General features: G+C 38.5%; 1 protein-coding gene across 6 annotated transcripts in view; it reads right to left on the reverse strand.

The window, feature by feature from the left end:
• Nucleotides 1–26,276, reverse strand: part of Ankrd55 (ankyrin repeat domain 55) — a 101,163-nt gene that overhangs the window by 60,368 nt on the left and 14,519 nt on the right. For all 6 annotated transcript variants that reach the window (XR_010050485.1, XR_010050484.1, XM_063258179.1 and 3 more), the window contains exon 3: nt 3,490–3,612. Coding sequence is in view for 4 of the 6 variants with exons in the window: in XM_063258179.1 (XP_063114249.1) it covers nt 3,490–3,612 (123 nt within the window). In the remaining 2 variants the exon portion in view is untranslated. The remainder of the gene's footprint in view (nt 1–3,489; nt 3,613–26,276) is intronic.

Below are 26,276 nucleotides of genomic sequence, written 5' to 3' on the forward strand. Positions count from 1 at the left end.
ACTTATGATCAAGAAATTCTATTTCTAAGTATATTTCATAAAGAAACTTTCACATTGATGAACAGAGATATAATCAAGAATAATCAGTGAAGAATTAAATTCACTAACAAGCTGGATGTCTTAGTTACTTTTTTCATTGCTGAGACAAAATAGCCTACACTCAAAGTTAAAGGGGAAAGGTTTACTTAGTTTATACAGTTTATATAGCTTGTAGAGGTTTGAGTCCATAATTGGCTGGCTCCAAGGCAGAGTGGCACATGGTAGAGGGGCAACAGTTCATGGCAAAAGAAAACAGCAAAGTAACAAGGGAGAGTGGGAGACAAACCTCTTTCTGTCCTTGATATGGTATAGGGATCAGGGTGGTGCCAGTCCAGTGGACTGCTCTAGAATCACCCATCCTTAATTCCAGGACCCTTAATCCCAGCATTGAACCATGAATCAATCACACATGCTAGATTCAGCCACCTACAGAGAAAAACCCTGTGACTGCATGAGGCTTTGTGGGAACATCTGGAAACAAACCATAACATTGACATAAATGAACACTAGTAGGAAAATGCATAAATTATGTTGTATTTACACCAGGAAATATCTTTTTAAAATTTTTAAAAAAATTTTATTTAAAGAAAGACTAAACAAAACAGAAAATAGGTAGAAATAATACATATGTTGAGAGAAAAAAATGAACAGTAAGAAATCACTAGTTGATGTTGACATATTGTCGTTTTACAAATAGTTGTTCAAGATACCAGGAAATATCATAGATCAGTTTAAAATGCATTAAGGAAATTAATTTGTATTCACTTGAATAAATCTTGAAAACATAATTTTGAGTGAAAAAAGCAATAATATTTATGTAAATTTTATGAATAAAAATAACAGAATGGATCATTATAAACCCATGTAATGTTAGAGCAGAAAACAGGGAAAAGGAAAGATACACATTCATTTTAAAACAGTGGCCAGTTATTTTAGAGGAATAAATGTAAAGAGATTAGAATCAGAAAAGAAAAAAAAAAAAAGGGCCCCCAACTATTTTGTAACTTTTTTCCTTAAAAAAAAAGAAAAAAAAAATCCATGTTGTCAAAATTGTTAATTCTGAATGGCGAATTTATAGTAGTTTTAATGTGTTGTTTTCTGCAATTTATGTTTGAATTTTTTTACTTGAAATAAATTAAATACACAAAATAAAGAATAAAGCAACTAGGTCAGGTATGGCATTAACATTTGCGTTCTTAAATGATTCACCTTTTCATGTAATGAAATGTTTAAGAGATTTACTACCTCTCCCCTAGAGATAAAGAGCAGAAAGAACTCTGGCTGAGAGAACAGGATCTTTGACTTCTAATGCCACCTTTTTTTTAGTAGCTGTGGACTTTGCCTAAGAAACTGAGTCACTCTGAGACTAATTGTCTTGTCCTGGATGGTTTCAAGTAATTACAATATGGTTATGAAAGTCTAAACAGGAGTAGGAGACAATTGAGTGAATACCCTTGAATGCAGAACAATTGCTGCAAAATTAGTTAAATTGAGGCTTATTTTCATATACTGATATGTACAGAGTGGGCCATGCTATTACCTTCTCCCCTCACTTAGTTCTAGATTATGCAAATAAGGCCTGCCAAGGTACTGTTATGTGATCCTGGAGGCCAACCTGACAGTATCCTGTTTACTTGCATAGTGCTGTCTGTAAAAGATTGAAGTATAGTGCGATGGCAAAGCCACATAGCTCCAGGAATGTCAGCTGGTTTGAGCCTCAAAGTAAGAAGCTATGAAAAGTTTACCTATCAGAAACTGAAGCAACAGCTTCCTACCTTCATTCATATGTTATCCCAGTCAAGTTATGAGACTGGTCTTTCTGCATATCTCCTTGCATATTACAAAGATGCTTTTCTTCCCACCTGACTAGCCAGCTCAAGTTACTCATGTAGTTCCTGCCATCTCCCCTGTCACTCATCCGCAGCCACTCCCTTCTTCACAAGTTAATAAATTCTGGGAGAGGTCTTGGATCAAGGCCTTTGTCCATATATCTTCACTTGGATTGGGTTTAGGACCCTTTGGCTGCCCTTAGCTTTGAATATGTCTTGGTGTATTTACTCTCTCTGTGGGTTGCATTGGAGGTGGTAGATTGGAATTTGTTTGCCGGGATTCCAATAACATTTCAATGGGATTACAAATATAAGTTTTTGAATTGTTAGGAAGATCAAAGAAGGGATTACAATACTTGGATTACAATATTCAATATTCAGATTACAATACCAAACAGTAGCTATTATCTATATGTAATATTTTTCAAAAAATAGCTAATACTTATTGAGTGCCTGTTAGCTTCAGGCATAAATCCAGATGGGTTAATCCATCAAATTCTCATTTAAAAAATCCCAAATCCTTTGAGTTATTATCATTCTTGTTGTATGGACAAGGAAATCGAGGCACAGTAATTAAATAATCTATTGAATTTTATTCTGCTAGTAAGTAGGGTGAAGTAGCATATCTCTCTGTGCCTATGGAGCAAGGACACTGAAAAGAATATGTCTCTGTAGAATATGTGCTTTGCAAATATTTTCTCCCTTCTGAGTCTCTTATTTCTATTCTCTCAACAGTAAGACAGTAGTTTTAATTTTTGATGAATTTAGATTTATAAAATTTACCTTTTATATACAACACTTTTGATGTTAAGTCCAAGAATTGCTTGTGTACCCTAACATCCTAAAGGTTTATTTCTGTTTTAATGTAAAAGTTTTATGTTTTACATTTAAGTGTACCATTGACATGAAGGTAATTTTTGTGTTATGTGTTAGACTTGCGTTGTGTGTTTTCTTTGTTTCTTGTCATTTTTCTTCTTTACTTTCTCCTTCCTCTTCTTCCTCTTTGCCCTCTCTCTACCTTATCACTCCCAGCAACACTTTTTGAAGAGACTGCCCTTCACTCACTGAGTTATATCTACCCTTTTGTCAAAGTCAATTGGGTATATTTGTGTGGGTCTTTTACTGGGTTCTTTGTTCCTTTCCGTTATCTACCATTTAGTCAAAACCAAATAGTCTTGACTTCTGTAGCTACGTAATGAGTCTTGAAATTTGTTACGCAAATTTCTTCTGCTTTATTCTTCTTTTTCAAATTTGTTTTAACTCTCCTACCTTTTTTTTTTTGCATTTGTATATAAATTTTGGATAATCTTGTATTTTCTACACCTGCCCCATAGACTTGCTAGGGCTTTGATAGAAATTATGGTCTCTACCCTATGCCAAGCTGCTCTTTTAAGAAATTGCATTAAACCTGTTGAAAATTGGGAAAGCATTATGTGTTTACTCTAACACCTTCATGTAAAGAAACACTGCAAGTATCTATACATAGCCACAGGCAAGCTACTCTTTCTCTCCAGTATCAAAGTAGGCAAAGATAATTGTATTAGTATTGATTATTTTAAAGAACATGTCCCTAAAGGGATAAAGTATTACAATTTGGGTTAAAAATGCATAAATATGTCACCTTCACTGTCACAGCATTCTAGGATGGAAGGGTCCTCTCGAATCACTGCAGTCAAAGCATTGACATCCCCGTTAGATGCAGCCTGATAAACCATGGTCAGGTCAACTTCTTCAGATGTGTCCCCTTCATTAATCAAAGAGATACACTGTTAGTTTATTGAGTGAATTCACTCCAAGAATAACAGCTAATCTTTATCCATAACAGTGATTCATTAAACTTTTCTAGTGAACCAGGCAAAAGGCTGTGTTATCCCAATCACACGCTCCCTCACCATTTCTGCACAAAGATGGGCCATTGTGGGCAAATGAGACACCAATGTATGTGCAAAAGGAGACTGAGAAGCTAGGTGTTCTTTGATGTTATGATTCTCTTTCTAGGCCTTCATATTTCTCAAAATCAGTGAGATCAAAGACAGAAATAAAGCCCTCATCTCGGTTCTGGGTTTCCCTTTTTTGTCTGAAGCTTGACTCAGTTTAACTTTACCCACTTTTGAGAGAGGTCATGTGCTCCTCTTTCTCTGTCCTCCAGATGAAATGAGAACCCTTTCCTGAGCTTCTATCCTAAAAGCTGGCCCTTGCTCACTGTATCCCCACTTTCTGTTGTCTTCTGCCTTTTCCGTGGGAGCCACAGGCAGGAAATTGGGAGACAGAAGAGAGAGGGAGATGGGGCAATCTTTCTACACAGTGTTTAGTATAAGTCGTCTCTCCCCCACCAGTTCTTCCTCTGCAGAATCAGCCCTCACAGGTCTCTCTGATAATTGTTCCCCTATCCCAATTCTTCATCAGTGATAAGCTAAGTAATGGCTTCCCACTTAGTAATGGTGCTTGTCTTTGGAACTCTGTGTCACTGCTGTATATTGTCCCTTAAAAAAAGCCTTCATTTCAACTGCTTGGCATTTTAAGAGATAATATTTCCAGAAGAGACAGTGCTGTATGCAGCTCCTCGAGTTAGGAACATTATTGAACCAATGAATAGTACTGCCAAAGGTGTCAGAACTGTGGTCAAATGACTTTAGGTGTGTGTTTAGGGAAGGTCAGGCAAGGTCAGGCAAGCAAACTTTTCCTCATGGGGAAACACTGGTGTGATGCTGTGCTGAGCTCCTCTGCTTATCCAACTTCTCCCAGGTGGGACCCCCCACCTCCATGCATAGTCATTGTTGGAGAAACAATATTTGTGTAGAAAAATTTTTAAAAGATGTATTTTTCTGCTGACCTTATACAGAGCCTTTCAGCTCTAATTGATTTTTAGTTGGCAAGGATGCTAATCCTTTGATTTGTTTTCTCCATTGCAGTATTTCTGAGAAACCATTAATGATTTTTAGCTGGTTAACCCGTACAAGGAAGAACTTCTTATTGCAAATGATTTGTTCACAGCCACACTGTTTTGTAATGTGATTGAGGCTCCCTAATTTGTCTGGAGTAGCCAGATAACCTGGGTACAATTCCTGTCTTTACTAACCAGCTATGTGATTATGGGTCAGTTTCCCTTTCTGTGCATTAATTTCCTTGCCTTTGAGATGGAGATGATGCTGATGATGACAATGATGATGATAACAACTACCTACAATAATGAGGTTGTTGTGAGAAAAGAATTAGTATTTAATTGTATATGCTTTTAGAACAAAGCTTAGCACATAGTAAGCACTGTATATATTTTGCTACTCCTGCCGATCCTTTATAAAAAATCTTTTTGGTTTACCTCAACAACATTAGGAATCTGGGACATGTGTAGAAAATGGTCTCCCACTGTAGTGGTTGATTGATTATGTCAACTTGAGACATTTACAAGCTTAACTAAATGGGTTTAGCAATTCTACACCCAAGGATGTAGAAGAAGACCCACTATAGGTTGGGTCATCATCTGGAGGTATAAAAGGGAAGGAGGAAGGATGAATGCGTTCCATTCTTGGGAGAAGCTCCAGTCTTCAGCTTTGTTTGGACCTCATCTCCTGGCTTCCAATGTAGACTCTTCAGATTTCCAGAATAGACTCTCCAGCCTTTCATCACAGAGCCTTCAGCCTTCTGTCACAGATCCATTAGCCTACTGGTGTAGACTTGCACAAGACACTAGGGTGAACTCCAGATCTTGGATTGAATCCTTCGGCCTCCAGTGCATAGATACCCTCTGCACGCTTCCTCATCGGACTCTTGTTGACCATCGTAAGCCAATATTGTTTTTGTATATCTCGTGTTGTATCTGTTCTCTCTAATAAAACCCTGACTAATACACCTACTGATAATGGCTAATAAAGAACTGAAACACTGCATAGAATATTAACTTTCTATCAAAAACTTTTCAGGACTTAGACATTGTGTTAATAGCCCACAATGCCTTTGGGTACAAGAAATAGGGCCCAGATCTAAGAACAAAGATGGGTTTGGTATCTGGTTATGTGAGCACATCCAAAGGTCCTGGTGATATTTTCTTGAAAGGGAAATTGTGATGGATCAAGGAACTGCCAAAAGTGACAATAAAACTAAAAGGTTTTTAATCTCTGTGTTATATAATGTGCTTGTATAACATATATATCTATAAACTGTTCATGACCGAATGCAATAAAATACGTAGTGCACATGCATCATACTGTGGAGTTGTATTACCTGATAGAATAAGGAAACTCAAGGTACCTTACCAGAAGAATTCAAGTAAGATCACACTTGATAAGAATAAGCAGACGGTAAGATATCTTAGTCCATGAAATACCAAGTTGAACTAACTGAAGAAAGTTGAAACATAAAACTTTTTGACAACCAAATTCTCCCCTCTCTTTGATGTTAAACTTAACCTGGTTATTGGGTGAATACCTTTGCTTCTTTTTCAACCCATAATCTGATTCAGTGGAATTGACTAAGTCATGGTCAGTGGCGAGAAGCTGTGGCCTAGAACAGAGCTACTCAGCTTTTGTATTATCCTTCCTACAGAGACTGATTTAGGGATGTAACCCAACTGTGGAGTCCACACTTTCACTGGAATTCCTCAGAACAGTGCTCTCACTTTGTTGCATCATTCAGCCTGGTGATGCCATATGTGTGGAGGGCCTGTCTAAGAAGAAAGACCAAGCAAGGAGAGGAAGAGAGCTCGGTTAAGAAAAGGAAATGGTTGAGGACTGTTACATCATCCAAACTTTGAATCAAGCTCTATGTATCTATGTATCTAACAATCAATCTATCTATCATCTATCTCTGTCTATCTATCATCTTTATCTATCTATCTATCTATCTATCTATCTATATTAATATCTATATCTGTATCTATCTATATCTATATTGCCAGCACCATCTCTAGGACATTTACATGTGCCAAGAAATTTCCTTTTTTCTTAAGCAAGTTAGCATGATCATGTATGTATGCTTTGGTTTTCTTTTCAGTCACTGAAAGAGTTCTAATCAATACATGGTTTTAACAGTGGCACATTAGAAAAGAATTTAGGGTTTTAGATAGCTCCAAGGAATTAACAATGTTTTAATAAAATAGTAAGAACTCTCACTGAATTATTGATAGTCTGGTAATCATACTGAGAGAGGTGATAGTTCCTTTGAATTTGTAGTCTATTGCGGTCTATGGGCCGTGGATTAAATGGGGCTACAGGTAGATGAAGAACATTCAGAGAAGAGTATGAATGGATTTTCTCATCTCATATGAGAAATAGTTGAAGGAAACAGATACGTTTACTCTAGAGACTACTCAGTAAGGTCATGATGGTAGCCTTTAGATAAATGAAAAGTTAAAAATAAACTATGTTAAAATACACAAACCATGGAATTTCCCATTTTAAACATTGAGCATATAGTTCAATGGCATTTTGTACATTCATATTATTGGACAATCTCAAACTCTTTTTATTGTCAAAAATTTAAGAGCTCTCGAACTCTTTTTATTGTCAAAAATTTATAACCATTCTTTCTAGCACCAATCTACTTTCTGTGAATTTGATTATCTCTATATTGTATATATGTGGAATCAGCAAGTGTCTTTTTATGACTAGCATATTTCATTTAGCAGAATGTTCAAAGGTTTCATGTTGTAGTATGTGTCAGATATTTCTTTCAAAAGTGTTGAATAATACTCTATTGTATGCATACACCAATTTTTACTAATCTTTTCATCTGTTGAGAGACATTTGTGCTGTTTTTGCCTTTTAACTTTTGTGAATAATGCAGCCATGAAAATGGTTATCCAAATCTTTTTGAGATTCTGTTTTCAATTGTCAGGTAGGTATATTCTCAGAAGTCGAATTGATCAATTATGAGATAATTGTATATTTTTTTAGGATCCATCACACTGTTTTTCATGGTAACCGTACTACTTTATAGTCATATCAACATGAAAGCATGAAAGTTCCAGTTTCTCCACATCCTTATCAACTCTTACGTATTGTGTGTGTCAGGGTCTTGTTTTTCAATGATAGCCATTCTAATGAGTGTGAACTGGCAACTAATTGTGGTTTTGAATTGTATTTCCCTAATGATTAATGATGCTGAGCTTTCCCTGTATGTATCTTTGGAGAAATGTTCAATTTTTTTGCTCCCATTTCAATAGGATTTTTGTTGAATTGTAATGCTTAATATATTTTGGATATTAATTCCTTATCAGATATATGATTGCAAATATTTTCTCTCACTTCTGTGGTCTTGATTGCTTCTTTCTGATGCACAAAAGTCAGTGTCTTTATACAATCTATAAAGCCTCTTTCTCTTTTGTTGTTCATGGTTTTGGCCTCATATTTAGGAAATCACTGTCAAATCTAATGTCATGAAGATTTCCCCTATGCCTTTATCTAAGAACTTCATAGTTTTAGATCCTACAGTTGGACCTTTGATCCATTTTAGTTAATTTAAAAATGTAGTATAAGGTAAGAGTCCAGTTACATTCTTTACTATATGACTCTAATTGCTTAAATATTATAAGCTGAAAAAAATCACTTTCCCACAGAATGGTCTTGACTTTGTTGGAAGTCAGTTAACCATAAGTGCTAACTCTGAGTTCTATTCCATTTATTTATATTTTATGTCTATCCTTATGTCAGTATTACATGTTTTGATTACTGTAGAAAGCTTTGAAATCAGTGAGACCTTCCAAATTTGTTTTTCTTTTATGAAATTCTTTAGGCTATTTGAGTCTCTTGTGATAACATATGAAGGTTAGGATGATTTTTTAAATTTCTGTAGAAGCATTGGGATCTTAGTAAAGAGTATATTGAATCTACAGGGTAGTGCTGACATCTTAAGAATATTAAGTCTTCTAATTCAAGTTACACAGACTTCCATTTATTAGTTTATATGTACATTATTATCCCCTTGGCTAAGTTTTTTCTAAGTATTTTATTAGTTTTGAAGTTGTACCCAGGATTGATTTTCAAAGGGCTTTTTGGCAGACATTTTGTGATTAAATTTTTTTTGTGAGACCTCAGCAGTTAAAAATAGCAGTGAGTGAGAGTGACAGACAGACAAGTATGTGGCTAGACCTTTGTGAATGTTTCAAATCACCATGGGTGGTAATGATCTTTCTGTTATTGAAGATGGCTACTCTTGTCTAGAAGATCACCACAGAATCATGTTTAGAAGGAACTCAGAGACAGAGTCAGGTACGGGGGGAAGGAAGGTCTGGGAAGCAGAACAGAATGGACTTCACAAATCCTGCTGGCCTGAGATATGCTACCAAACCAACTTGATTAATAAAGAGGAAATGCAGGAGTTTCTCTGGAAATAGCCCACCTAAACTGTGGCCAATGCAAATAATTCCATCTAACCTTGGAAACAGTACAAAGAATTTCTTCAGAAATACACAGAGTGATGTAGAAAAAAACAGAAGAATGACTTATGGAATCTAAAATGGGGGCAGGAAAGTATTTTTGTACTGGAGGTCACAAAGCCAGTATATCTGAAAGGTCTTTACATAAACACACAACACTTCAATTCCATCTTCTCTCCTTCATATCTAGCTGTCTAGCCATCTAGCCATTACTTATTTGCCATAGGTTTATCTTTCTTCCTTGGAGCCTATTTTGAATGACTCTCACTTCTCTGATAAAAGCTATACAAATAAACTTAACAGATACAGAGAGAGAGACAGACAGACAGAGAGAAACAGACAGAAACAAAGAGAAACAGAGAGAGAAGAAAAAGATGGAGAAATTGGAATGTAAAAAGATCTAGATTATATTCTTTGAAAAGTTATAAATGCATATATCTATGTATGAAATACATATACATATACATATCAGAAACATAAATGATTAGAAGAACATATACAGCAAAAACCCAGGAGTGGTAGTACATGCCTGTAATCCCAGCTACTCAAGTGGGGCATTTGACAAATTCAAAGCCAGCCTGGGTGACTAAGTGGTACCTTGTTGCAACAATAAGTATCAAGGACTGAGGTTGTAGCTCAGTGGTAGAGTGTTTGCCTTACATACGTAAAGTCTTGGGTTTAATCTATAGTACTGGGGAAAAAAAGAAAAGTAAATAGAGACAATTTTTTTGTTTCTTTTTCTCTGAAATTTCTGTTTTCCAAATTGTCTATAATGAATTTGTATATACATACTTTAAATGATCATTAATTTTTTTATCTGAAAATTAGAAGTACAGACATTCTTGAAATCATCTCTTTTGATGGTTTATCCAGAAAGTAGTTTCTTGATATGTCATAAATTATCTACATAACTCCTAGGGCCTAGTGTTAGCAATGGAATTTTAAGATATAAGAGAGGTTATCAGAAATATTTGGAGTCCTCTGAGCTTCTTAGATTCTACACCAATATGGGCCCATTTTCCAGAGCTTCATATTGTGCCTCTGCCCTGTATTCTTTTGGGAAAGTACTTGACTACCTTGATTACTTGGCCCATTTGATTGAGATTACCTAAAGGTTATTCTGCTTTAGCTGTGACCATTCGTGGAATGGCCAGGTCAGTGTCAGGACAGATTGGGTGCTGCAGTTTCAAGAGTGCAAACTAGGTGTTTGAGAGAGTTCCTATGGTTTATTGTATTGTGAGGATCTTTGCTGCAGTTTCAAGAGTGCAAACTAGGTGTTTGAGAGAGTTCCTATGGTTTATTGTATTGTGAGGATCTTTGCTTGACTGAGCCCTCTCTAGGGTGACCCACAAAATCTGGATTGTGAGTAACTGCAAAGGACTCTGAAGATCTGTTTTGGATTGTTCCTTGCAATGGAAGAGCTTAACTTTCCTCATTCAACCATTTTTTCTGGTATCCACCAGAAATTAATAAGGGTATGGATACAAAGGTGGTACAATTCCTGCTCTAATAATCACATAACATACCCCAGTGAGCAGGCAAATTTTTAATCTATGATTGAACACCTAGAGATATCATGGCAATGCAGGGTGGAATGGCTTATTTGAATAGGTTACTAGGCATTCTGATTTAAATCTTTTCTTCCTGCAGAATTATCCTGGATGCCCGGGGGACAGCAAAAAAGTTCTGTTCTTGGGGCCACACATAATAACCTATCCCCAAGGGGGCAAAAGTAGATGCTAGGCTTTCACCACACCCTCATATGACTCCAAGTGACAGACAACATTGCCACCCACTGGTGATAAAGAGTCGCTGGTCATTGACCTGAGCCTTGAGGGAGAATGGGGCTATTTTGCTGGGTAGAATTAAGAGCCAGTCTGGAACTGTCTACCAATTCGGGAACAAATTTACAACCATGGATACAGTTGGCTGGCATTGAAATAAAGTGAGTCTCATGTGACTGTTATCATATATAGCATGTGACACATGACATACATACATAGAGGCAATATAGAAACAAGGTAGGACCACAGACTTTGGAACCCAACACTCAAGAGTTGGAGTCCTGGCACTATCACTTGCCTGCTAAGCCACATGAATCTTAGGCAAAATTTTCAATCTCTCTATTCATTCTTCTCTCTTCTTGTGTCAAGAAGGATAAGAATATTGTCTACCTAGGGCTGCTCTGGGAGCAAAGTGAGTTAATTCACATGAAATTCTCAGAGCAGTGCCTGGAATCAAGTATACTTTCCAAGTGTGCAAATTAATATCATTATACACACTTCTGCTTTGACAGAGATAGGCACTTCTGTCTTCTTTCCCTTAATGAGACCTTCTGCAGCACACTGTAGTGATTTTGTGAGCGGAAACATTTTGCTGTCTCATGTTTTCTCCTTCTGGCTCTCAGGAAGTATTGCCTAAGACTTTAATCATGTTTTACGAAATGCTAGTCATGTGGGAAGAAGATAAAGAGTTTCTGTCCTACATTTAAAAAAAAAACAACAACAAAAAAAACCCAGCTCCGGACTTTCTCCATGTGCCAAATGAGGGAATGAACAGTCAGAGTAACCTTCATGTCGTGGAGATACAAAGAAGATATTTTTGTCCTCTGGGGAGGAAGTCTTGAAAAATTATTATTTCAAGGGAAAAATGTGGACAGAATCAGACATTCCTTCACAACTAGATTTGTCATGCTGCACAGTATGTCCTTGAATCTCATCATCCCCAGCCCACTGTGTTCTTTGGCATGCTCTTCTCAGCTGGGGATGCTAAGACATGATTACCAAATCTCTTCGATAGAGGAGGCCCTGGAAATTCAATTTTCTGTTTCAGGAAGCATGACTGTGTTGATCTTAAATAAATATGACTCTCAAAGAATGCATTTTCATTTTAATATTATTCTTAAAAATGCTTTTAAATATGTACAACTTTTGGAATGTGGTAATTGTATTTATTAACTGATTCAATATATAGGCTGTACTCAATAAGTTTTCTTATCCACTGAATTTTTGTGGAAATATTTTTGATGTTAAAACAGTGTGCCTGAAACTTCTTTGTTAAATCATCAGGCATAAATCTTACACTTATTGATGAAAGACGGCGCTAGCCTAGTTGGCTTTTGGAACTTGAACATCAAGTGTTACTCTCAGCCATCCTTCCTCCAATCTCTCTTACTTTTTCTGAATCAACTATCTGACTCTACCTACTTCTGTCACTTTCTAGAACTGGCAAGTGTTGGAGTAAGGTATTTACCATTTTAGTTGAGGACTCTCAAGAGTAAGAAGTGAGTAAAATAGAGAAGGAATTGTCTAATTGGAGAAGGGTAGATTCAGTTAAACATGAACCTGCTTTCAGATGTTGGAAAAGTTGCAACAATAGTTTAGGATTATTTTCTGTAGATCTAGGGCTAATTCTACTGGGCGCAAACTGGAATAAAGAAGGCTTTTGAATAAGCAGAGATGTTCAAAAGTAATAGGGATTACCTTGTGAACTGTGTGCTTCACATCACTACCCAGGTTTCAGCAGGTTCTGCAAACATATCACAGAATGTTTGTGGGGTGATGCATATACTGAGTTGGCTGACCTGTAAGTTTCTTTTCATGGATGATGTTCTATGTGTGCACCTAATATCTGTGGAGAATGAAATAATGAATCACTAGTCACTCTGTGAGCAGTGACTACTGGGATGGGAAATGTTGCAGGCAGTTGAGTTACTTTGAAATGTTATAGGCACTGAGACAGGGCTGGGTCCTTGTTGGAGCCAGTGCAGAAGTCCAGATACCTCACAACTATGGAGGAGATAGACACTTCTGGTTGTGGGCTAGGCCTTAAGGCAAAAGATCAAAAAAATGCATCCATACCCTATGAACTGATATTCTAAATAGCTCCTTATCACCCTGAGGAAGTCTGGACTCACCATTCCAACCCCCTAAGAGGAAGAGTCACTGCTTTCTAAGAATGCCCGCTTTCTACGTGACTCACTTCCCCATTTGTCCTCAATTTAATCAATTTTACCTGAACTATTAATCTTACTGGCTAACTATAGTTATGTCCCACATTATGCCCATTTGCCTTGTGAGTTCCCAGTTTTCCCCCAACTTGAACCCATCTCACCCCATGATTTTGCTCTATAAAAGTCCCTGGGAAAGATAGAGTACTTGGCAACCTGCTCGGGACCCCTTCTGTCTCTCTCTCGGACAGAAGCTTTCTTTCTCTCAATAAATATATTCTACTTTTAACCTCCATTGTTCCTAAAATTCATTCTTCAATTTTAGAGTATATGAGCTTGCAGACATAGTAGGTTGGGAGTTCCATTCCCTATATCAGAAAGACTGGGAGAAGGAGTTCTTTCTTGGCTCTACTGAAAGGCATTTTCTTGGTGATCCTGTCCTGTGCCCACTTGTAAAACTATGCTTAGTAACTTCTGCTCCTAAAAATAGTCTTAAGAAAACAGTTTAATTTATGTGTCTGGCCTAAGTGTCTGATATTGACTAAGGCTATCACTGTGTGCTCCTTGAGCTTTACATGTTCCTAGCGACCTGCTGTGGCTCCATTCTGTCAGTTGGCCTTCCATGGCTGTGCCCACTGTGTGGATTCACTCACTTTAACCAGTGATACATTTCTAGATTGGGCATACTCTCTTTTTTAAGTGTTCTCTACAATCTCATTGACCCAGTGAAGTATACTTTCAGACTATGATTACAGATAGACAGTTGTTCCTTGATTATTGTATCATGGATTCCTAAAATGCTTTAAAAATTGAAATGAAATAGCTTCTCATATACCCCATTCAGATACTGGGGCTATTCTTGGGTACCCATTTGATTTGTTGCTTTAAAAAAGTATAAAGTAAGATTCAACTGTAAATGATTATCCTTCAGGGGATTTCACTAGAATTCACAATTACTTTCATTGTATGGTTTTGCTTTTATTATAGAACAACACCAAACCAAGACTAAGTTTTAGATAGTATAAATGAGAGTAGTGTATTGTAGATAACCAATAAATATGTTCTTATTGATTTTATTAGTGCATTCTCTCCCAGTTGGAAAATTGAAGAGAGTGGATATAAGAAATGGAGAAATAAAGGGAGCCAGGTTTGGTGGCATACACCTGTAATGCCAGCATTCTAGGAAACTGAGGCTGGAGAATTGTATGTTGTAGTTCAGCCTGGACAACTTAACGACTTGGGGCTGTAGAGAAAAATAAAGAGAAAGCTAATTTTTCCTAACACTTGGACACAAACTCAGGGACAGTAATGGAAAAAGAATTTTTTATAAGATATATCACTAGCACTATAAGGAGAGCTGATATAAATAAGTGAGCAGCTCCCTTCAATCCTCCCGTATTTTGAATATATGGTTTAAATAAAGTGTGTTTCAATCATACCATTAGAGCTGTGAGCATGTAATTTTGCAAGATCTAAAAAAAGTAACAACAGAAATAATGTCTCATGTAAATGAGTCTTTTTTTGAAAACCAAAACATATCAGTCTAGTTACTGCAAGTGACTCTGGGTTTAGATGAGTATTTTGTAAAATGAGAGGGTTGATTATACTCCTAGATCTCAAGATCGAGTGTGCATTAGGATCCCCTTGCGAACTTAAGACTGAAGCAAAAACAAAACAATAATTGATGCCTGAAAGGTTCTTGCCTTTGTATAAATGTGGTCTAACATGGCGGAAGGCCAAAGAGGAAATGCCTACCACTTCCTGATTCTTCCTCAGCCTTAACTGCAACTCCCTTTTCTGTTTGCACATGAAGAAAACTCCAATCAGCTCCTCGTGCATCATCAATGCCTGCTCTAAGTGCCACCCTTGGTCAGAGATTATATGTATATCTCATACCCCATGTTCCAATCAGAGGTGCTATACCATCTCTGTTCATGGACTCTTCTCCACAACCTTGGAATAAAGGCTATTTTTACTTTATAGTCTCTCTTTTATCATGCCGAAAACTCTTTCATAATGGTGTCGTGATTCGCATGGCTCCTGGGAATCCCTCCCAGTTTCAGCTCCCCTGCCTAAAAACCACCTTTTTCTTCCTCTGCCGCTAATCTGCATGCAACAGCAACCTTCCTCACTCCCCACAGGTGAGCTACCATCTGAGGTTTTCTGTTTCCATTCCTAATTTGCAAGTTTGCATCAGAGAACCCATCCTGCTGTCCAGAACAGGGATACCAGTTTTCATGCTCCTTAGGCTGCACAGCTTGAGGAGGCAAAACTGTTATTTTTGTTCCCTGGGACTCTTCCCTGCACTCTTCAGTGACTGCCGGAAGAGAGTGGGTGTTGGGACTTTCTGTGTCACACTTTCAAAACTGGTGATGACCTTTTTTGATAGGTGTAATCCAGGACAGCTTCCAGGTTCCTTGGGGTTGGGAGCTAAAGCTCTTATGTCCCGAGGTGAAGTTATTCTCTCAGCTCACTTGTAATTCAGTCATGAGGACCACTGTCCCCTGAAAAACACACCTCAGGGGTACCTGGTTCATAACCTTGGTGCTCTTGGCCTCTAAAAGGCTATAAAACCAAAAAGCTGATCTTTCATTTATGCTTTTGTTACAATGGCGGCAAATTGGCAGAAACCCTTCATTTTTGGCCTTTTTCACTTTGAGGATGTGTCCTTTCACTCTGTCGTATATAATGGCCTAAATACTCGTGGCTCACTCTGTTCCACCAGGAACTTTCCCTCTCTCCCCACCAGACTCCTTAGATGATGCATTTCCTGTCTTTAGGGCTCCTCCCTTGTATTCCTCATACCAAATCCTACAGCTTTCTCAGCCAGAGGTTTCTTTGTTCACTGCACCATCCTCTCCCCATTCCTCACCCACAGGGGCCTCTAATCCTTCCCTTAGTTTCTCTCCCCAGTCTCCAACTTCTCATTCCCTACACCTGAGCCATCTGTTCTGCTGGATGGTTCTTTGTGCGCTTTCCCGGCATAGCCATTTTCTCTACTGGCTCACCATACATGGTCTCTGGTGCTCTGGTGTTCCAGCCTTCCAGCAGGCCACATGCTGCAGCTCGCATTGAGGACAGCTGCCATCTTGTGGCTCTCATGACAGGGCACCGCCATTTTATGACAGTTCTCAAGGTCAATGGCTGCCGCTTATGGCCCCTCCTGTGATCAGCAGCAGCCATTCTGCTGTGGGTCACATGATGACCAGTCACCATCTTGGGCTCCCTCACTGTGTTACCGCAGCAGCTAGGCTGCTGCAGGTCACACGGTAACCCACCAACAGCCTGTGTTTCCTTGCCGCATGGTGACGAGCTGCTGTTTTCTAGCCAATCATCAGGTAATTGCCCACACACCCCTGAGGACAGCAGGCTGCTCAGTGGCCATCTACTTCACAGATTTTTCAGCTTGATCTCTACTTCTGCTTTGGGAACAGGCTGGCCCTGAGGGATTAGGTAATAACCACATCCCTTTTTTCTCCTCTGACCTATCTCAGATTAGCCATAAATTAGGTTCCTTTTCTGGTATTCTTATTTCAAGAGATCTCTATTAATTGATCTACAAAAAGGTTTACACTAATCTATTAATTATAGTTCAAATTGGCCAAATATATTTGAGTGCACTCTGATTTTATGATGATTGTCAGTCTACATATTTTTTGTCTGCTTGTCCATTTGCCTGCTCTGCAAACACCCGTTTCTTTTTATTTGAGCTCAACAATTTTTTCCTCCTCTTTTACATTTCCAGATTATTTAATCAAGGTTTATTTGGGTTACAGATTTTTAAAAAGTGCTTCCACCTAGGCTGCCAGCTAATCAAAGTTATGCTAGAATTGGTTAAACAAAATCCCTTGGGGTGAGGAGACATTGAACAGGACTTCAATTAATGAATGAAAAAGTGGCCACCTGGTAACTTTAACCAGCTCTTGTTCATTAATCTGCGGCCCCAATAATCTCCATAGCCTTATGGAAGGGACCTCAACTAAAGTTCATATGACTAAGACAATTTATTTTTGCTGATCTGATGGTATAGTCATGCCTTCAAATATAAAATTTGGATTGTTTATGATGACAAGTGTTTTCTTTCAGATCCAGACATCTGCCTTTTTCTTGGGCTCCAGCCAGGAGATTCAGGTCAGACCAACATGAGGTCAGCAGTCCAATGATAATTTTTAAACAAAAATTTATGTAATGTATATGTTATACTTAGAGATGCTTAAATTGTGAGCAGTCCAAACAATGTCACAAATTTCTTTAATGCTTAAATGTTAAAATACCCATGGTTAATAAAAAATAATATTTCCCTTTAATGTTCTATGTTAAGCTTACTGCCTCTATTGCACTGTACTGTTATCAATCTTCTGGGTGTGCAACAACTAAAATAAAGAGATAATTATAACCTTTTAGATTCCTTTTGCTGGGATCCATCAGATCTTTTCCAAAAAAGGTTATATGATGTATATTGGGGCCATAATTACTACATTCAACTGGCATTAAATGACACCACAGCTGATCTTTCTCCTAAATTAAAAGGTAAAATTAATAAAACAGGCCTTCCTTCAAAAATCAGATGACATTAGGCATTCTAACAGCACAGGAGATATTTATACAATTGTAAAACCTAAATACGTGTATGACAAATGAATGACACATCAATTTCTAAAATTCCCTGGACCTTATCCTTATCTTCCTTGTGGGAAGTCATTACTAAAATTATAATCATAAATATCCTGTTGATTGTATTATTTGACTCCTGCATACTTAATTGATTCTTTGCCTATGTCTCCTCAAAGCTGTACACTTACCCAAGATAAAAACCAGATGTCTTGTGACTGTGGAAGAGACAGATACCTTCCACTGTGGGCCAGATCCCAAGACAAAAAGCTAAATTTGGCCCTCAATCCCATGGGGAGACCTTCTTAATATGGTTTTTCATATTTTCAATAACAGATAAAAAATCAAAGGAAGAAAATCCATCTAATCTTTTAGCAGTGACACTTGGAGCTCTGAGACAGGTAAATTGACACAAGGTAGAGATGCCTGAGCTCCTCCTGGACCATGCTTCAAGTATAACAAAGGAGAATATTGGGCAAGAGAGTGTCCCAACCCTGGCATTCCTTTGGGGCCTTGCCCCTATTGCAATTTCAAGGGCCATTGGAAGAGTGACTGTCCTAGCTGCCAGAGAGTGGGTAAGTCATTATCTACCTCCTTGCCCTCATAGGTGATGTCATCACCACTGGATTCATCACTGACTGATCTACTCAGTCTTGCTGCTGAAGATTGATGGGGTTTGGGGCCCACAGCCCTCCATTAAGGTATCCTTCTCAGAGACCCTAGTTCCACTGGAGGTCTCAGGTAAAATATTCTCTGTACTTGTGGACATAGAGGCCATATATAGTGTTCTTCCTGAGTTGTTAAGCCATTGTATTAAGTCCACAGTTTCTGTAGTGGGTGTTGACAGTCAACCTATGCAGCCTTTGCAGACAGGGCCTATTCCGTGCAAGTTCCAGATTCTTTGCTACCCATAGTTTCCTGATAGTTCCAACATGTCCCACATCCCTTTTAGGTAGAGATCTTCTTCAAAAGCTTAACTTCTCCTTTACTTTCTCTCTTCCCACAGCCCTCTGTCCTCCAACCACCCTCACAGTGTGCCACAAAACCACTCCTTCCCCTCCCTTCTTCTCTGGTCAGTCTCATAGTTTGAGATACCACTAATCCAACTTGCACTACCCATGCCATGCCTATTTTAATTTGTCTCAGGGATCCTTCAATTTTTCCTTGCATTCCCCAATATCCCATAGCTCCCAAACATTTACAGGGAGTTAAACCTATAATTAAGTGCCTTGTAGACAGTAGTTTTCTTAAAATTACCCATTCAGTTTATAATATTCCCATTCTCTTGGTATTCAAGCCTGATGGGTCTTATTGTCTAGTGCAAGACCTTGGGGTAATCAATAATGCCATTACCCCAACCCACCCAGTGGTGCCAAACCTTTATACCATAATCTCTCACATCTCTCCCTCTACCACTCACTTTACAGTCATAGATCTTAAAAATGTGTCTTTCATTCCTTTATGTTTATTCAGACTGACCCAGACACTCTAAGGTCTCAGCAACTTACATCTATCGTCTCTATAGTAAAACCTCTCCTCAGGGACACATAGTAGGGCTCACAGCCACAACTCTCAGGCTAATTAATGTTTTGTTATCCAGTTTGGGTCCTAATTCCTTACATTCTACCCTTCCTTTCCTACTATCCTTCCTTTCCTAGTCATCAATTTCGCAGACACAACCCTGGTCAGGACTGGTAGGTAGATTTTACACACATACCCTGCCACAAACCTCTCAAATATCTCTCACTTTTGTTTATACTTTTCAGGATAGATAAAATTCTTTCCCACAGCCAGGGAGACTGCTGATGATGTTACTAAGGTCCTGGTACAGAAAATCATCCCAAGGACTACAACAAAGGTGGAGTGGTCCCTACCTGGTCTTCTTGGCAACCCCAACAGTGGTCAAGGTTGCTGGACTGCCATCCTGATTTCACATCATTTAATCTAAGTGGTACCTTCCTAACTCTAACTCCCCTGACCCTTCACCTTCTGAGTGGTCATCTCACCTTCTATCACCCACTCATTTCTGTCTCACCAAGTCCTCACAGCCACAATTCTAAGGCTAAGTTATGTTTTGTTATCCAGTTTGGTTCCTAACTCCTTACTTTCTATTAATTATCTTTTTTTTTAACAGCAGGACTCTTGACAGTCTTTCCTAAAGACTGATGCATAAAATGATGATGCATAAAATCATCTTCATGTTGTTCCATGTGACAACTGTCTTAGTTCTCTCTACCCTCAGCTGTTTAGTCAAACATGAGATTCCTGTGGGCCCAAGCTCTTATCTCCCTTATAGTGACATAGCCATGGCCCTCCCTTTCTCCACTCTGTAATTTCCCAAATATGATTCAATCAGGCCTTAAATTTCTCACCCCTCTTATTCTTCCTAGCTCAACTCCTGGACCAGAGACAAGCTCTACCTACCTACACTTTCAACTTTCACCCTTTCAGATGGGGGAATAATCACCTCTTATAACTTCACTCCTCCTAACCCCACACCTATTTTCAGAATTCTACCTCACTATGGCCCTGATGGAACAGCATATTTAAATCAAAAACACCTTTCCTTCTATTTCTCCTGGATCCTTAAATATGATAGTGGCCTGCCTCTTCATGGCACCTTGTCTCTTTGTTTTTATGGCCTAAGATGTGGGCATTCACCAATGATAACGTTGTCCTGGCTAAACCACCTGGTACCAGCTTCTGCATGGGCATCATGTCTGCATGGGTATCAACCATCATCTTGTCAACCTTCCTGAACCCCAATATGGCACACCTTTCAGCAGGAATTAATAAGAGAGAGACTTTGCCCATTTCCTAACAATACAAAGACAGGAATGAAAGGTTCTTGTCCTAGTATAAATTACTATATGGTTATGGTGGTGGTGTAACGTGGCGGAAGGCCAAAGTAGAAATGCCTACCACTTCCTGCCTCTTCCTCAGCCTTAACTGCAACTCCCCTTCCTGTTTGCACATGAAGAAAACTCCAATCAGCTCCTCACATGTCATCAATGCCCACCCTAAGTGCCACCCCTGGTCAGAAGTTATATGTATATCCCATACCCCACATTCCAATCAGAAGTGGCTAGACCATCTTTGATCATGGACTCCTTTACATGTCCTTGGAATAAAGGCTATTTTTACTTTATATTCTCTCTTTTATTGCACCAAAAACTCTTTAAATGCCTGAGTCCTATTTCTAGATATTTTGATTTAATTGACCTGTCATTTTATGTTGTTCATAATAACTTTTTTATATTACTGAAATAATCAAAACACAAATAAGAAGAAAGAATATACTCAAAGATAATCACTGTTAAAATATGTGGGTGCCTGGTATATACTTGACTTACATGGCAGGAAGGATTTTTATCCCACTGCTCTCCATTCCTGGAACCCCTGTACCTCTAATGCTTGCATAATGTAATGTAGGAGTGGGGGAGAAGTGCTGGCAGGAAGGGGAGCTTGGAAGTCCAAAGTATGTGGTTGCTTCAGACTCTGTAGTCTGCCACCAGTCTCTGTTCTTTCTGTCCTTCTCTCTGAGAATGTGACTTGTCTCTGGCCCCACCCTCATCCTGCACCCAAGATGGAGATGGCTGAGAATGAACACCAACTCAATTAAAAGGTGGTAGAATAGATGAAGCAAGTTCCTGAGAGCAAACAAAGGGCTTATACCACCCTATAGCTTGGAGGTCAAGAGGCAGAGAAGAGGAAGCAGAAAGTTTTGGAAGGTGCTGTTGCCTATAGTAGATGGGATCCTGAAAGATTAGGACATTTGCCTCATAGATGAGGCTCACACTTGGGGGTAGTGTTGTTCCATGACAGCAGGGCTAGTTGATCAGGATAGTCATGAAAATCCCAAATTTCCTACATTTATTAATAATTCTGTAGATTGAAATGCAATGTTAGTATTAGGCATCTGAGTTAGTTAGAAATATTGTAGACAATGAGATAGGACTAGGTCCTTGAAGGAGCCAGTGCAGAAGTCTACATACCTTGCAACTGTGGGGGAGACAGACACCTCCTACTGTGGGCTAGGCCTCAAGACAAAGGATCAAACAAATGCACCCATATCCTAAGGACTGATATTCTAAATAGTTCTCTGTCACTCTGAGGAAGTCAGGCATCACCATCCTAACCCCCATGGGAAGAGTCGCTGCTCTCAACAACGCCTGCTTTGTACATGACTTGCTTTTCCATTTGTCCCTGATTTACTCAATTTTACCTGACCAATTAATCTTCTTGGTTAGCCATAGTTCTGTTACACCTTATGTCCGTCTGCTTGTGAATTCCCAATTTTCCCCACCTTAAACTTCTCTCATCCCTTGATTTTACTTTATAATAAAATCCCTAAAAAGACGAATATTTGGCAACCCTCTTGGGACCCTTTCTGTGTCTCTCAGGCAGAAGCTTTCTTTCTCTCAATACATATATCCTGTTCTTAAGCTCTATTGTTCCTAAAATTCGTTCTTTGATTTTAGAGAACACGAACTCATACCGGACATATAGTAGGTTGGGAATTTCATTCCTCTATATCATTCGAACCTGAAGAAAAGATCTGAAATGATCTGAGAGCCTGTGTAAGTTTAGTTAAAACTAAGATCATTGTGTTCCTCACTTATTAGGCAAATCTATCCCTACTTTTCTTGCTCTCTTCCTGTTTCTTCCTCTGTAATTCATCTTCTACAACAAGAGATCAGATAAAAGGTGACAACAAGAGTATGTGACAACTGGCTTTGCAAGAGGCTCATTCAGAATGGAGGTGACCAGATAGCCAGCAGGGTCAGTAACTTTTTATTTACTGGATATGGGTAGTGTGTCTTTGTGCCTCTGCCTTCTTGTTTTTCTTTTTCTTCAACTGAAGATTGAACCCGGGACCTTCACACCAATCTACATTTCCAGTCAATTTTACTTTTTATTTTTTTTTGGAGGGGGGCCAGGTTCTTTCTAAATTGCTAGTTTTCTGGGTCTAGCCTAGAACTTGTTATCCTCTTGTCTCAGCCTCTCAGAGTACTGAGATAAAAGGTACATGTTTCTTTGCCCAGCTTACTCTTTTCCACTTCATATTATATCATAAAAAGTTTTCCCAGGTCATGATTTGAAAATGTTAGTTGTCAAATGTGGCATAAAATCTCATTAATAGGAGGCTTCTGTAAAGATGGCAGATAGATAAGAGCAGATCACAAAGGCTCCCTGAGACAGTCAACTTAGATGCTGAAATAACACAGCATGGGAAGTCCCGGACAGAGGGAGATGAATCCTCTTGATGTAGGAAGAAACTAAAGTAAAAGTACCAGTCAAACATGCAGTCCCGGTGAACAACTAAGATTCGGTGCTCTCGCTGCAGTGCCTGAACTTACATGACTGCAACTCATCAACCTGTCCAAATTCCCACCACTTAGACTCACTGGAATCACAGTTGCACTGAAGTCAGAGGTTGGCGAGCCTAGTGGAGAACGGAGCTGGCAAGGGACCTGCATTAACCTGCAGTGAGTGCTGGGAATAAAACCCTTCCACAGAAAAGGCTGTCGTTTCAAAGGGACGACATTTTGGAATTGGGGGGCAGGTCTGGCAAGAGCAAGAAACAGCAGTGACTTCAGTCAGTTGTTCCCTTCTTAGACAAGATTGGTAGGGTATGCTTGGCTTGGGTCGTGCCCCTGGCTCAAACCCAGTAAGTTGCCCCAAAGCAGCTCCCTACAAGCGGCACACACTAACGCAGTGAAGGCCTCAGCAGGTTGACTGACCCAGAGGGGAAGGGCCAGCATACCCCGCCTCTGTTTGCATCTCAATAGCACACTGGAGTGGGCAGGATCACCTAGCCAGTGTGCTTCAGAAGAACCACAACCAATAAGGAAAAGGACTGGGACCTCCTCTATACACCTGTATGGAAGAAACAAAAAATATGAAAAGAGGAAGTAACAAGAAAAAGTCCCCAGTCCCCAACCTCTCCCTGAGAACATTGATCCAGGAGAGGTAAATACAACAGAGACTGAGGACAGCAAACATGCAATATCAGACATGGCATCAGTGGACATAAAGAGATATATTCGGGACCTCATAGATGAGTTCAAAAGTGAAACATTTAACTCAGTAAAGCAAGATATAAGTAGAGTAATCAAAGAAATGCTAAGTACCTCTCAAGAAGACACAGATGGAAGAATGGAGAAGCACAAAAAAAGAAGAGAATTGTTTGATGAAGAATATAAAGAAAACATAGAATACATGAAGCAGGTTCAAAGAGATTACCAGGAAACAAAAAACTCCATTGAAAGCTGGCAAAACTGCTTGAAAGAAACTAAGGATAGATTATCCAAACTGTAAGACAGGCTTGCAATGTGTGATCATGAAAGGAAAAATTTCTTAAAAATGAGGAAACAGGCAGTAACAATACAAAGGCTAAAAGATGACAAGAGGACCTATAACTTAAGAATAAAGAAAATGAAGGAGGAATGAAGAAGCAGGGGTACAAACAAAGGAACTACAAAGGCTATTCACAGAAATAATTAAGGAAAACTTCCCAAACATAGGAAAAGGAAAAGATATTCAGATGTATGAGGCATACAGAACTCCAGCCACCTATAATCAAAACAGAGCTATATCTGGGCATATAATAATCAAGATCCCAGAAATTCAATATAAGAACAGAACATTAAAAGCCAGCAGAGACAAGAAACAGATTAGCTATAAAGGAAAGCCCATCAAAATGGCAGACTTCTCAACACAGACCATCAAATCAAGAAGAGCTTGAAGTAAAGTATTCCAAGTCCTGAAAGAAAATAATCTCCAGCCCAGATTGATGTACCTTGCAAAACTGTCTCTAGAAAGTAATGGGGAAACAAGATGCTTCCACGACAAAGAGGAACTGGGGGAATTTGTGACCACCAATCTAACTCTAGAGAGAATTCTGGAGGACATTCTAGAGAGAGAAAGAAAAGTACCAGGATGCCAGGAACAGTGGCAAAGAGGCCTCAATGAATGGAGCAGAAAGTGGAATGAAGAAGAAAAGCAGACAACTAATGGCAGAAAAAGAGCATGACAGAAATGAGGCAGAGAAGGTTGGTTATAATCTCTAATATAGATGGCCTTGATACACTAAAAAAAAAAGGAGAAACACAGGCAGAGTAGATCAGGAGGTAGGGTCCACTGAGATGCTCTTTATAGGAAATATAATTAACCTGAAAAAGTGTATATGGACCGAAAATCAAATATGTGAAAACAATGCTCTATGTGACAGGGAAGCAGAGAGTAATAGGGGCAACTAGACCAGTATTTGTGGATAGACTGGAAAGACAGGCTTTAATAGGTAAAGGAATACAACTAGAGATCAAATCCATGAGGGAGAAGGTTCGGAACCACTTAGGTAAATAGCAGGTTGCCCCCTGAAACTGAAAACCGAAGGTGCTGGTGGGACCTAAAAATGCTCAGTGCATCCTGGGGAAGTGAAAGGGGAGGAATAGTCTTAAGAAAGATGGCAGAAGATATTGTTAGTAGTGTATCAGGATTTAAAACCCATATTACTTGCACTGCTCTGCTTAGATAGATTTTATTCTGTCCTAGTTTGTCTACTTGCACTAGATCTGAGGACACAGATAGCTATCCCAAAATTATCAGGATATACTACAGTAATCATTTTTAATTTCCTATTAACTTAATCTGGAACCCTGTATAATTTATACTATTCTATCATGACTGATCTTAGTTAAATCTGGTTTGTTTGATTGCTGTTTGGTATTGACATATTTTACTCAAAACTGTTATGATTAATAGTATCAACACTGAAGATGACAAGATTCACTATGATACCCATTCTGGTTTGATTACTACCTGTTTTTGAAGTTTTACATTACCTACAAAGTTGTGTTTTTTAAATATTGTTATGTAGTTCTATATTCAAATACACTATGTCTAATGATATAGCCAATTCTATTGAAGATAACAAGAGACAACACAGCAACTATGGTAGAAACTCCTTGTACAGTGGTTTTATATGTCTTTTTCGTTTCATGTGTTTATAGGAATATATTTTATTTTGTCTTGCTTTGTTTTGTTTTTCCCTCTAATATAGAAAGGATAGAATTACGTGTTAAGACTCATGCATGCATAGAACCTATCCACAATTTATGAGAACTGATCTTCTAATGCATGATGAAATGAACAAATATGGATAATTGCATGTATGTTTAAATGTGTAGGATTGATAACCATATTACTAAGTTTTTGTTGGATAGTTGAACAGAACTGTTTGCAGTCTCACTGTTTGAATCCCCACTTTATATGTTTCACTTTTGTATCTTGAACAACTATTTGTAAGAGGACAATATGTAATCATCAACTAGTGATTTCTTACTGTTTATTTTTTCTTTGAAAGTATGTATTATTTCTACTCATTTTCTGTTCTTTAAATAAAATTTTTAAAAATCTCATTAATTAGACTAAGCACAACTGGTTGAATTATTCACTTATTGTCAGGCATTAA

The sequence above is a fragment of the Cavia porcellus genome, unplaced genomic scaffold (assembly GCF_034190915.1).
Source record: "Cavia porcellus strain 051 isolate PalLab524CR breed Dunkin Hartley unplaced genomic scaffold, mCavPor4.1 scaffold_11, whole genome shotgun sequence".
NCBI lineage: Eukaryota > Metazoa > Chordata > Mammalia > Rodentia > Caviidae > Cavia > Cavia porcellus.